The sequence below is a fragment of the Astyanax mexicanus genome, chromosome 10, assembly GCF_023375975.1.
Source record: "Astyanax mexicanus isolate ESR-SI-001 chromosome 10, AstMex3_surface, whole genome shotgun sequence".
Lineage (NCBI taxonomy): Eukaryota > Metazoa > Chordata > Actinopteri > Characiformes > Acestrorhamphidae > Astyanax > Astyanax mexicanus.
The window spans coordinates 11,098,986-11,115,143 of record NC_064417.1 but is presented as its reverse complement, the minus strand read 5'-3'; the positions used below and the strand labels follow the sequence as shown (position 1 = coordinate 11,115,143).

Sequence of the window (16,158 nt, the reverse complement as noted above, 5' to 3'; positions counted from 1 at the left end):
CACAAGCACATGCATTAACATGCAAACACACACAAAAACAAAGAATTAAGAATCATTTTAAACACGTAGAGACGTAGATGTGACCATAAAAATGTATTAATTAGTTATGGTGTTAAATGAGCAGTCGTATAGAAAACCTACAGTTTACCAAACAGTATCTTTAACACAAAAACCACACTTCAAACTTACGCAGAAACTTAGAGTTGAAGTTCACTAGTTTTAGTGACTGTATGGAGGAATGGAGCACTTTTAGAATGCATCAGAAATAGTAACATGATAAATGCAAGTTTACACCCTGGGTCCTACCCTGGACCAGACGCTGCATCTGACTGATATCGAAGATCAGTTGATTGCCTCCCCCTGGTGTTGACAAAGAGGAAGTACAGTGTGTGAAAAACTGCAGTGTGTAACAGCAAAGTAAATCTGAGTCCCATTACAACCTGCCACTGTTTACTGCATCACCTCACAGCAGAAACTTACCAACAAATATGCCTCAATCAGATTACAAATCTACCACCTGCTTACCAGAGCCTGACTGTTTACCTGCATACTGAACCTCTACCTGTTTACTAACCATCACATTCCCCATTACCTTTTTACTACCACCTGTTTACATTTACACAGTCTCACCACCCAGCCACTTTCTCGATTCCACAACTTCTCCCAAAAGTATTGGATGTAATATTGAATGTTCAATGCTGGGGGAATCATATTCCTATGCTTTTTACCATGTCCCCTCCTGTTTAATGCACTTTTTTAGTTTTAGTCATTCGATTTTAAACCGTTATAACTATTTTATGTTTAGAAGTTATCTTTTTCTCATCTCACTGCAAAACTAAATCAGCACCTCCCTATAGGCAACGTTGTCAAAAGTATTCACATTCATTACTCAAGTAGAAGTATAGATACTGGGGTTTAAAAATACTTCTGTAGAAGTTAAAGTATGAACCAAATTTTTACTTAATTAAAAATATAAAAGTACTACTTTTAAAACTGCTTAAAGTATAAAAGTAAAAGTAATGTAAGGGGTAAAATTACCTTATAAACAGAAGCCTAGGCTGCACCACAGGGGCCTATAGTGCACTACCATCGATGACTAGTTAACTGTAAGTACTGAAATGGTGCTTAAAAAAAGGTCTTCAGAGATTCAGAGGGATGTTATGAAAATCTTTTACAGACAGACTCACACAGACATCATACCTGTCCTTACTACATGCTTTACCAACCAGCTGTAGACTGTAACTTTGCACAATTACCTTACAAATATTTCATATAACAATAGTAATAATAATAAGTACCAGTCAAAAAATTCTACATTTCTACATTTGTTGCAGATTAATATTAAAGCATCAAATCTATGGCATATAAATGTATGAGCAATGCAGTAAACAACACAAAACACAAAATAGTCAACAAAATATGTTTTATAAAGTAGAAGCTTTTGTGTTAATGCCAGCGTTGTCAACGCTTTCTTAGCCAGCTTGGAACCTAGAACGGTTCTTTAAGGATGAGCCAAACTCACACGTAGCTAATGGTCCAGAAATTAAAAATCAAGGATTAGGTCCAGTTAGCTCCAGAGCCAGCCAGGCAATTGGAGCAAAAATCCTGGGATGGATTTTTACTTTGTGGACCTAGATTACCCACCTCTACACCTAAACTCATAAAATTAAAAGCTCACACACGCTCTCCAAACGAACTTACAACCCTGAATCATAGCCTAGACCTCGCAAACAAACCTCGGCATGTCTTGGCGTGTACCAAGCCACAGCAAACATTACAAATTCACCATTAGTGCATCATTAGGTTACTACAATATCTTATCAACATATAACTGTACGAAACAATTAGTTTACCTTAATATGCTTTTTTAAATCAGAGGGTAAATTTTTCTTTCTAGCTACCAATTTTTTAAATGGTGCTCAGTTCGAAGTGCGACATCTCGCTTAACTTCTCTTGAGTCTCTTCCATAAGGCTACATGCATCTGAAGGTGGGAGGTGGGATGTGCAGGTGGGATGGATCAAATACAAACCAATAGAAGGTCTGAATGGTATATGTTTATACTTGTCATCAAACCACAAGCTTGCCGGATGGCACGGTTTACCTGTTTGTTTGTTTTTTAATGTTGACCAGCAGGAATCAAATCAAGCCGGAATAAAATATGAGTAACAGTAGTAAGTGGCAAGTACCGATAGCTGCGTAAAAAAGTAAGAAGTAGAAGTAAAAAGTTGTCAAAAAAGTATAGATAGACCCAAAATTTCTACTAAAGTAAGGTAATGAAGTATTTCTACTTCGTTACTTGACACTTGTGCCTATAGATCACTGAAGATGGTACGTATAGTCTCCCCAAGAAAATGTTCCAGCAGATCCTGGAACATGGCACCACCTACAGTGCATATACCAGTTAAATGAAGCACATAAAACACCTCATTATGAGAACCAACTATTCATTTACAGTTCTCTAACAAAGCCGTATGCCAGACTGTAGTGTGTGTGTTTGTGGGAAATTAACCTCTGTGTGTGTGTGTGGTTCCGGTGAGTGTGTATGAGCGTGGCCTCTCCATCCGTAGGCAAACACTCTGCTCGTTGCTCTCTTCCCGCAGCTCCGCCAGGTCGTGCTCAGAAAATGAGCGATCACGCTTCAGAGAACCTTCTACACACTGCAGTTCCACAGCATCGGGAGAGTCCTCATCCTACACACACACACACACACACACACACACACTTGAGTTGTCATGATTCTATATACACTATATGGACAAAAATATTGGGTCACCTGAAACAACTGTCCAATAAAAGGATTTCTTCCAGATTTTGGAGCATTGCTGTGAGGATCTGTTTGCATTCAGCAACAACAGCGTCAGTAAGTTCAGGATGTTGGAATCAGCACCATCCCATCTTATCCCCAACTCAGAAAAGTATCATGCTTGATCTCATACAGTCAATCAGCCTAGTCATGTTTAGTATCTGATGTGTGCTTCTTTAGTTTACAACAGTGAATACCAGGATAACGTTGCTGACACTGAACTTCTCATCTTCATTTTTCCAAAATTGTTCCCCTAAGACTGAACTCTCACCTCAAACAGGTTTATCTCCTCCATCTCCGCCAGCGTGGGGGCCTTGAGCAGGACGCGTGGGCGGGAAGGCAGGCGAGGCCCAGCCTCCGTGACGGACAGGTCGATGCAGGAAGTGGATTTAAAGTGGCATTGGCAGGTGTGAGCAAGGCAGGGCATCGAGCCGAACGCTGATGACACAGAGCAATAAAACACAGCCGTGAACCAATGATCACACATACATCAATAAACAACACACACACACAAAACACACAAATAAAAAACACAAAAAAAAAACACATCAGAGCGTGCACCACATAGAGAAGCACAGCCAGTGGTGTAGTCCAGTCTGGATGAGAGTATACAGTTCCTATCCACCCCTTACTGTGTGAAGGGAGAACTGCATGGACCTCATTAACTTAAGAAATACACTCCAGCTATTTGCATTTTAGGAAAGTGGAACAGATTTGCAGCACCTTGAGAACAGTCCAACAACCACCTGGGAATTTTCTGAAGCTACACGCTCACTGCACTTTCAAAAAAGAGGGCTGGTTAACCAAACAAATGTTTTTCTACTGCGCACACTGCTAATTTGCTGGACATTTTGCCTTTATTTCTTTCAAATGGAAGAAAATGGGATTACAATTTCAAGCTTACTACATAGTTTCAGATAGTAAACAACAGGGCTGTATTTGTGATGTATTCATGGTGGTGCCTGGTTAATTAGTCATATCCTGGAGATGGAAAATTTAAAATTATTTAGTCAGTAATCATTTCTCTTTTGACTAATGATAAAGTATATAATGCCTCAAGAAAAAATAATAACATACCTAACTTTAAAGCACCTGAGAACATGTAATGTCATGTAATTGTGTGCTTATAAATGTACTGTGGTTTATTAATGGGTACACCTATATATCACATAGACTACACCTCTGAGCACCAAACACACACTCCCACACGCACACACAGGCAAAGACAGTAATACACATCACACAAACACCAGACAATGGCTCATAGTTTGTGACTGAAACACACAGAACAGAGGCGGAGACTGACTGCTGCTGATTGGCTAAACGAGGTGATTGACGCACGTCTCTTGGCGCTCCGTGGCTCCACCGGCCGTAGTTTGTGCTCCTGACGGATCTCTGCAAGCACTCGGTCATGCAGACACACCTGCTGCTGGGGCCGCGGGGGGAGACTGCGCTCAGATACCTACACAAACACACACAAATCTATTTTCTTCAACTGGAAGCAAAATGGGCAGGGGAGTGGACTGACTGGGTGGATCTAAACTGCAGAAGACTGAACAGATGGAGCTAAACATCTATTTGTGCATTTCACATGGGATCATAATGTATTCTACAGTATGAGTCATATGATTTTACTGTGTCTGACATTTTTGGAAACAAATTTCTGGCTTTTGGTGAAAAAGAGCTACAAGTAGCCTAGAATCTCAGAGACAGAAACTAAATTATACCTCAGAACACATGTTTTTGACTGGAAACAGAAATAAAGCAGTAAACAAGTCACAGGAAGTTACTGTAAAAGAAACTTTAAAGAAACACTTATTATTGACTGTTTTCCACAATTAATCACGGAGAGTGATGCCGCTGCAGTTTTTAGAAACGTTTTTTTTGCATGATGCCATGTGATTCTTTGGCGCGTCAGGAATGATGATCACATCTCCACCACCATATTTTACTGTAGGAATGATGATCACATATTTACAACTATATTTTACTGTAGGAATAATGATCACACTTCCACCACCATATTTTATTGTAGGAATGATGATCTTTCTCTAAAATGCAGTGTTACTTTTATGCCAAATGTAACTTTTGTCTTGTCAGCCCACAGCATATTTTCACAAAAATCTTGAGGATAATCAAGATGTTTACTGGCAAAACTGAGACAAGCCTTTACGTTCAGCAGGGGTTTTCTCCTGGTACTCTGCCATGTAGGCCATTTTTGCCCAGTCTCTTTCTTATGGTGGAGTCATGAACTCTGACCTTAACTGAGGCAAGTGAGGCCTGCAGTTCTTTGAATGTTGTTGTGAGGTCTTTTGTGACCTCTTTGATGAGTCATCGCTGCACCCTTGGGGTAAATTTTGTCAGCAGGCCACTCCTGGGAAGATTCACCACTGTTTCACGTTTTCGCCATCTTTGGATAACGGCTCTCACTGTGGTTCGCTGGAGTCTCAAAACATTAAAAAATGACTTTATAACCTTTTCCAGACTGATAGATCCTTAATACTTTATTTTTCATATGTTGCTAAATTTCTTCGGATATTGGCATGATGTTCAGCTTTTAAATCTCTTTTAAGTCTTTTTGGTCTACTTTGCTTTGTCAGGCAGGTCTTGATTGAGAACAGGTGTGGCAGTAATCAGGCCTGGGTGTGGCTAAAGAAATTCAACTGTGGTGATAAACCACATTTATTTATGTTTTTCTCTCTTAATAATTAAAACCTTAGTTGAAAAACTGCATTGTGTTTACTTGTGTTGTCTTTGACTAATATTTATTCTAAACTTAATGGGTGGAGCTAAACTGCCATAGTCTACATGGCTGGAACTAAACAGCTGTAAGCATAGGGAATTCTTGTGATTAATGGTTTAGACACTGAATGTAAACATTATAGCCTGGTCATGTACACTCACTGGTTTCAGCGGTGGTCTTGACCTGATGAAGTCCAGAATAACTTCATGAGCATTTTGTTTGATGCGGGTAGGAATATCCCCGTCCACCTGAAGGCACCACAGAGGAAGAAGAACAAACAATAAGGAATAAGGGTAGAACCTAAAGATCTCAACATTATCTTAAAGTAAACAGTGGAACATGCAGAGTCATCGTTCTGTAATCAGTGTCATGCCCATACAGGGAAAATGTTTTGATGGGAATTTTTTTTATTTGGGCAGAGATGTTTTTCTTGAGGGATGGTGGGTCAGATATACGGAAGCTATAAGAACTCTTGGTACTGATATGGATTTGACCATTGCCATTCTCACAAAGGAAGACCAGCCAGTTGCAGCAGTCAAATCTTAAAACAACAAGAATGGGTGTATTCCCAAGCACCTGGGTGGATTCCCAAGAGAGACACGGTTGATATCTCCAGATGTTAGACAGGAGAAATCTGTATAAGTCAAATTTGCACCACGATGTGAAAAATGGTCATCCATAGCTAAAACAAGGCTTCATGGAGTTATCATCAAGTACTATTGACTCTGAAGGTTTCAGTGCATTTTTTGTATAATTGTTTGTTTGCAGTTAATATGCACACACTACATATTCTGCACTTTTTAGCAGATTTTTCCTTGCTATATTACACAGTTTTTATGTTAAATGATTTAGTTTTGATTTATTAGTACTATTTCATACAAAAGCAGGGTAAGTCTAAAGTTGTGGGGACTCACCATGACTTTGCGCAGTTTGTACTTGCGGGAGCGGATGTCCTGCATCAGCATCTCGAATGGCGTGAGGCTGAACTCTGTGGGCAGCGGGTCAAACGGCTGCTCCTCCACCTTCTTTAGCTTCACACCCTGCCTTAACTCCTTCATCAGCTGTACCCACAGACGTGCCTGCACATGCACACACACAGGCAATTGGTGCTTCTTTTATTGAGGCATCAAGGCTAATGTTGCTAACAATCAATGGAAACATATACTCAACCAATTAGTCAATTTGTGGTGGTGTGTGCGTACCCAGTCTGTGTGTTTGAGGTTGTCCAGTTCAGCAGCATATCGCTCCTCCTGAGGCTCTTCAGTCTTGATCTTCCTCAACATCTGTGTGTGTGCGAGAGAGAAAGAGACTATTAGAAGTTTTGGTGAGTTCCACACAGGTTACACAGCAGCTTGGTAATGAGCACTATAAAACAATCCTACAGAGCTGTGCCTGTGCTGAGAAGTTCAGCATCACTTTATTAGGAAATTTTATCCCCATAGATCATCTGCAGATGTTCATACTGGTTTCAAAACTATTGATTCTGTACAAAGATTACTTATTACATAACCTTACACTTTTCACATTGATACACCCTACACACACCCTACACAACCTTCTATACATCTATTCACCCTACACAACCTTCTATACATCTATTCACCCTACACACACCCTACACAACCTTCTATACATCTATTCACCCTACACAACCTTCTATACATCTATTCACCCTACACACACCCTACACAACCTTCTATACATCTATTCACCCTACACAGACCCTACACAACCTTCTATACATCTATTCACCCTACACAACCTTCTATACATCTATTCACCCTACACACACCCTACACAACCTTCTATACATCTATTCACCCTAAACACACCCTACACAACCTTCTATACATCTATTCACCCTACACACACCCTACACAACCTTCTATACATCTATTCACCCTACACAGACCCTACACAACCTTCTATACATCTATTCACCCTACACAACCTTCTATACATCTATTCACCCTACACACACCCTACACAACCTTCTATACATCTATTCACCCTAAACACACCCTACACAACCTTCTATACATCTATTCACCCTACACACACCCTACACAACCTTCTATACATCTATTCACCCTACACAGACCCTACACAACCTTCTATACATCTATTCACCCTACACAACCTTCTATACATCTATTCACCCTACACACACCCTACACAACCTTCTATACATCTATTCACCCTAAACACACCCTACACAACCTTCTATACATCTATTCACCCTACACAACCTTCTATACATCTATTCACCCTACACAACCTTCTATACATCTATTCACCCTAAACACACCCTACACAACCTTCTATACATCTATTCACCCTACACACACCCTACACAACCTTCTATACATCTATTCACCCTACACAACCTTCTATACATCTATTCACCATACACACACCCTACACAACCTTCTATTGATCTACAGTGTTGGGAAGGTTACTTTTAAAATGTAATCCCTTACAGATTACTGATTACATCACTCAAAATGTAATTTGTAACGTAATCAGTTACATTACTTCAAGTGAGTAACATAATCTGATTACTTTGTATTACTTTAAATATTGTAATTTTTTTAAGCCTGAATGAATGTAACAAATAGATAAACAAATAAAACAGCCTTTTCAATCACTCTATAAAAATACTTATGAAACCATTTCATCAAACAATTTTATAAAACACTTCTATAAATTGATAAAACCATTTAAAACCAAACAATGTAACAACAACTGTAAGCTATCTATTTGCAGGTTTGCCTCCAGTGTAATTTTGACAACAAATTGTGATTTAGTCTTAGTCATAGTCTTGTGACGAAAATAGTATTTAGTTTTAGTCACAATTTAGTCATCTGAAATGTTTTTAGTTTTAGTCGACTTAATGTCATAAGAATATAGTCGACTAAAATTACAGTAAATTTAGTTGACTAAAATGTAAAGGGTGTAAATGCAAATGCTTTTTCATCAGTTCCCTTGAATTATTAACTCTACATGTATACAAAATGAAACGTTTAATAACCACTTGAGTAATATTGTTAATGTTTGAAAGTGAAATATATTTATATATGATTTAATGTATATTATTATTATTGTAGGTGTGTGACTATACATATTTTACATTTAAAATTTTGCTCTAGAAATCAGGTCATAAAACATCTGAATAGTTAAATTAAAGTTTAAACAGAGCTGTAGATGCAAAAACTTTTAAAGGATCTAGTTTTATCTCCAGCACTAACCCAGCACACCTACTGGAGCTACAGTCTATAAATGAACACACATTCACACACTGTGCTGTAGAGATGCTCTCAGGATGTACAGAGAGACTTCATGAGTTAAAGTGAGAAACTTATGAGAAAGTGCTGTAAGGAACTTTACACAGACTTTTGGGTTCATAGATTCACTTATTTTATTGTTTTATTTTCGTTATATTATTGAGTTCCTTTCTGACCTGCTGCTGATTTAACACTAGCTATTTTCCCACTGTGAGACTAAACAGATGATCTGATCTTAATGAGTTAGGGTTCTGTATCAGTTCTGTGTTTTAGTGCACTGCTGAGTTAAACACCCCATCAGCTCATGAAATAACATCAGTATTAAAACGTTGATTTCTGCATGGAGATCTGTGTGACTCTGGTCTGCAGAAGCTGAAAGATTAGTGGTGTTTTTACCGGTAATGGAGTCGCTCCACGCGGTTTACACGTTATCTTGTTTTTCGCGACGTCAAAGGAGAAATATATCGCCTCTCCTCTCTCTCCCTCTCCCTCTCCCTCTCTCCCTGCTGAACACTGTCGAGTTAACTTCCAGTCGAGCTCCGTAACGACAGTTTAATTCCGCGCGGCGCTGCTGCAGGAGAGGCGGGTACTCCACCTTCGCTAAAGTAGCAGTGATTGGATCTCTTCCTAACTGGTCCCTACCTTTCACAGACCTAAATCAGTTCTGATTGGATTTCGTCCCTGCCAAACATTTTCGTCTCGTTTTTATTCGTTGACCAAAATGTCAGTTAATTTCGTCTCGTTGTGTGTGCGGAGCCGCTGTGAGCCGCTGCCCCTCCTCCCTGTGTGTGTGTGCAGCGAGACGGGAGGAGGGGCAGAGAGTTCCCTGTCATATCAGAGCGTATTCACCGCAAAATGTTATTTGCGTTTTGTCAGTGTTGGATTGGAAGAGCAAAAATAGGAAAGTACCGCAATGTAACCCTTTTATTTTAGCAGAGTAACTGTAATCTGATTACCACTTACTGAAGCAGTAACTGTAACGGATTACAGTTACTTATAATTTGTAATCTGATTACGTAACGCCGTTACATGTAATCCGTTACTTCCCAACACTGTTGATCTATTCACCCTACACAACCTTCTATACATCTATTCACCCTACACAGACCCTACACAACCTTCTATACATCTATTCACCCTACACACAGCCTACACAACCTTCTATACATCTATTCACCCTACACAGACCCTACACAACCTTCTATACATCTATTCACCCTACACACACCCTACACAACCTTCTATACATCTATTCACCCTACACAGACCCTACACAACCTTCTATACATCTATTCACCCTACACACAGCCTACACAACCTTCTATACATCAATTCACCCTACACACACCCTACACAACCTTTCATACATCTATTCACCCTACACACACCCTACACAACCTTTCATACATCTATTCACCCTACACAACCTTCTATACATCTATTCACCCTACACACACCCTACACAACCTTCTATACATCTATTCACCCTACACAACCTTCTATACATCTATTCACCCTACACACACCCTACACAACCTTCTATACATCTATTCACCCTACACAGACCCTACACAACCTTCTATACATCTATTCACCCTACACACACCCTACACAACCTTCTATACATCTATTCACCCTACACAACCTTCTATACATCTATTCACCCTACACAACCTTCTATACATCTATTCACCCTACACAGACCCTACACAACCTTCTATACATCTATTCACCCTACACACACCCTACACAACCTTCTATACATCTATTCACCCTACACAACCTTCTATACATCTATTCACCCTACACACACCCTACACAACCTTCTATACATCTATTCACCCTACACAACCTTCTATACATCTATTCACCCTACACACACCCTACACAACCTTCTATACATCTATTCACCCTACACAGACCCTACACAACCTTCTATACATCTATTCACCCTACACAACCTTCTATACATCTATTCACCCTACACACACCCTACACAACCTTCTATACATCTATTCACCCTACACACACCCTACACAACCTTCTATACATCTATTCACCCTACACAACCTTCTATACATCTATTCACCATACACACACCCTACACAACCTTCTATACATCTATTCACCCTACACACACCCTACACAACCTTCTATACATCTATTCACCCTACACACACCCTACACAACCTTCTATACATCTATTCACCCTACACAGACCCTACACAACCTTCTATACATCTATTCACCCAACACAACCTTCTATACATCTTTTCACCCTACACAACCTTCTATACATCTATTCACCCTACACACACCCTACACAACCTTCTATACATCTATTCACCCTACACAACCTTCTATACATCTATTCACCCTACACACACCCTAGACAACCTTCTATACATCTATTCACCCTACACAAGCTTCTATACATCTATTCACCCTACACACACCCTACACAACCTTCTATATATCTATTCACCTTACACAACCTTCTATACATCTATTCACCCTACACAACCTTCTATACATTTATTCACCCTACACAACCTTCTATACATCTATTCACCCTACACACACCCTACACAACCTTCTATACATCTATTCACCCTACACAACCTTCTATACATCTATTCACCCTACACAGACCCTACACAACCTTCTATACATCTATTCACCATACACACACCCTACACAACCTTCTATACATCTATTCACCCTACACAGACCCTACACAACCTTCTATACATCTATTCACCCTACACACACCCTACACAACCTTCTATACATCTATTCACCCTACACAGACCCTACACAACCTTCTATACATCTATTCACCCTACACACACCCTACACAACCTTCTATACATCTATTCACCCTACACAACCTTCTATACATCTATTCACCCTACACACACCCTACACAACCTTCTATACATCTATTCACCCTACACAGACCCTACACAACCTTCTATACATCTATTCACCCTACACACACCCTACACAACCTTCTATACATCTATTCACCCTACACAACCTTCTATACATCTATTCACCCTACACACACCCTACACAACCTTCTATACATCTATTCACCCTACACAGACCCTACACAACCTTCTATACATCTATTCACCCTACACAACCTTCTATACATCTATTCACCCTACACACACCCTACACAACCTTCTATACATCTATTCACCCTACACACACCCTACACAACCTTCTATACATCTATTCACCCTACACAACCTTCTATACATCTATTCACCATACACACACCCTACACAACCTTCTATACATCTATTCACCCTACACACACCCTACACAACCTTCTATACATCTATTCACCCTACACACACCCTACACAACCTTCTATACATCTATTCACCCTACACAGACCCTACACAACCTTCTATACATCTATTCACCCTACACACACCCTACACAACCTTCTATACATCTATTCACCCTACACAGACCCTACACAACCTTCTATACATCTATTCACCCTACACACACCCTACACAACCTTCTATACATCTATTCACCCTACACACACCCTACACAACCTTCTATACATCTATTCACCCTACACACACCCTACACAACCTTCTATACATCTATTCACCCTACACACACCCTACACAACCTTCTATACATCTATTCACCCTACACAACCTTCTATACATCTATTCACCATACACACACCCTACACAACCTTCTATACATCTATTCACCCTACACACACCCTACACAACCTTCTATACATCTATTCACCCTACACACACCCTACACAACCTTCTATACATCTATTCACCCTACACAGACCCTACACAACCTTCTATACATCTATTCACCCTACACAACCTTCTATACATCTTTTCACCCTACACAACCTTCTATACATCTATTCACCCTACACACACCCTACACAACCTTCTATACATCTATTCACCCTACACAACCTTCTATACATCTATTCACCCTACACACACCCTAGACAACCTTCTATACATCTATTCACCCTACACAAGCTTCTATACATCTATTCACCCTACACACACCCTACACAACCTTCTATATATCTATTCACCTTACACAACCTTCTATACATCTATTCACCCTACACAACCTTCTATACATTTATTCACCCTACACAACCTTCTATACATCTATTCACCCTACACACACCCTACACAACCTTCTATACATCTATTCACCCTACACAACCTTCTATACATCTATTCACCCTACACAGACCCTACACAACCTTCTATACATCTATTCACCATACACACACCCTACACAACCTTCTATACATCTATTCACCCTACACAGACCCTACACAACCTTCTATACATCTATTCACCCTACACACACCCTACACAACCTTCTATACATCTATTCACCCTACACAGACCCTACACAACCTTCTATACATCTATTCACCCTACACACACCCTACACAACCTTCTATACATCTATTCACCCTACACAACCTTCTATACATCTATTCACCCTACACACACCCTACACAACCTTCTATACATCTATTCACCCTACACAGACCCTACACAACCTTCTATACATCTATTCACCCTACACACACCCTACACAACCTTCTATACATCTATTCACCCTACACAACCTTCTATACATCTATTCACCCTACACACACCCTACACAACCTTCTATACATCTATTCACCCTACACAGACCCTACACAACCTTCTATACATCTATTCACCCTACACAACCTTCTATACATCTATTCACCCTACACACACCCTACACAACCTTCTATACATCTATTCACCCTACACACACCCTACACAACCTTCTATACATCTATTCACCCTACACAACCTTCTATACATCTATTCACCATACACACACCCTACACAACCTTCTATACATCTATTCACCCTACACACACCCTACACAACCTTCTATACATCTATTCACCCTACACACACCCTACACAACCTTCTATACATCTATTCACCCTACACAGACCCTACACAACCTTCTATACATCTATTCACCCTACACACACCCTACACAACCTTCTATACATCTATTCACCCTACACAGACCCTACACAACCTTCTATACATCTATTCACCCTACACACACCCTACACAACCTTCTATACATCTATTCACCCTACACAACCTTCTATACATCTATTCACCCTACACACACCCTACACAACCTTCTATACATCTATTCACCCTACACAGACCCTACACAACCTTCTATACATCTATTCACCCTACACACACCCTACACAACCTTCTATACATCTATTCACCCTACACAACCTTCTATACATCTATTCACCCTACACACACCCTACACAACCTTCTATACATCTATTCACCCTACACACACCCTACACAACCTTCTATACATCTATTCACCCTACACAGACCCTACACAACCTTCTATACATCTATTCACCCTACACACAGCCTACACAACCTTCTATACATCAATTCACCCTACACACACCCTACACAACCTTTCATACATCTATTCACCCTACACACACCCTACACAACCTTTCATACATCTATTCACCCTACACAACCTTCTATACATCTATTCACCCTACACACACCCTACACAACCTTCTATACATCTATTCACCCTACACAACCTTCTATACATCTATTCACCCTACACACACCCTACACAACCTTCTATACATCTATTCACCCTACACAGACCCTACACAACCTTCTATACATCTATTCACCCTACACACACCCTACACAACCTTCTATACATCTATTCACCCTACACAAACTTCTATACATCTATTCACCCTACACACACCCTACACAACCTTCTATACATCTATTCACCCTACACAGACCCTACACAACCTTCTATACATCTATTCACCCTACACACACCCTACACAACCTTCTATACATCTATTCACCCTACACAGACCCTACACAACCTTCTATACATCTATTCACCCTACACACACCCTACACAACCTTCTATACATCTATTCACCCTACACAACCTTCTATACATCTATTCACCCTACACACACCCTACACAACCTTCTATACATCTATTCACCCTACACAGACCCTACACAACCTTCTATACATCTATTCACCCTACACACACCCTACACAACCTTCTATACATCTATTCACCCTACACAACCTTCTATACATCTATTCACCCTACACACACCCTACACAACCTTCTATACATCTATTCACCCTACACAGACCCTACACAACCTTCTATACATCTATTCACCCTACACAACCTTCTATACATCTATTCACCCTACACACACCCTACACAACCTTCTATACATCTATTCACCCTACACACACCCTACACAACCTTCTATACATCTATTCACCCTACACAACCTTCTATACATCTATTCACCATACACACACCCTACACAACCTTCTATACATCTATTCACCCTACACACACCCTACACAACCTTCTATACATCTATTCACCCTACACACACCCTACACAACCTTCTATACATCTATTCACCCTACACAGACCCTACACAACCTTCTATACATCTATTCACCCTACACAACCTTCTATACATCTTTTCACCCTACACAACCTTCTATACATCTATTCACCCTACACAGACCCTACACAACCTTCTATACATCTATTCACCCTACACAACCTTCTATACATCTATTCACCCTACACACACCCTAGACAACCTTCTATACATCTATTCACCCTACACAAGCTTCTATACATCTATTCACCCTACACACACCCTACACAACCTTCTATACATCTATTCACCTTACACAACCTTCTATACATCTATTCACCCTACACAACCTTCTATACATTTATTCACCCTACACAACCTTCTATACATCTATTCACCCTACACACACCCTACACAACCTTCTATACATCTATTCACCCTACACAACCTTCTATACATCTATTCACCCTACACAGACCCTACACAACCTTCTATACATCTATTCACCATACACACACCCTACACAACCTTCTATACATCTATTCACCCTACACAGACCCTACACAACCTTCTATACATCTATTCACCCTACACACACCCTACACAACCTTCTATACATCTATTCACCCTACACAGACCCTACACAACCTTCTATACATCTATTCACCCTACACACACCCTACACAACCTTCTATACATCTATTCACCCTACACAACCTTCTATACATCTATTCACCCTACACACACCCTACACAACCTTCTATACATCTATTCACCCTACACAACCTTCTATACATCTATTCACCC

General features: G+C 40.0%; 1 protein-coding gene across 2 annotated transcripts in view; it reads right to left on the bottom strand.

The window, feature by feature from the left end:
- Positions 1-16,158, bottom strand: part of spire2 (spire-type actin nucleation factor 2) — a 70,357-nt gene that overhangs the window by 8,016 nt on the left and 46,183 nt on the right. For both annotated transcript variants that reach the window (XM_049483974.1, XM_049483973.1), the window contains exons 5-10: positions 6,750-6,830; positions 6,462-6,626; positions 5,709-5,795; positions 4,146-4,266; positions 3,076-3,242; positions 2,511-2,691 (exon numbers count right to left, since the gene is read on the bottom strand). In XM_049483974.1, coding sequence (XP_049339931.1) covers positions 2,511-2,691; positions 3,076-3,242; positions 4,146-4,266; positions 5,709-5,795; positions 6,462-6,626; positions 6,750-6,830 — 802 coding nt within the window. The remainder of the gene's footprint in view (positions 1-2,510; positions 2,692-3,075; positions 3,243-4,145; positions 4,267-5,708; positions 5,796-6,461; positions 6,627-6,749; positions 6,831-16,158) is intronic.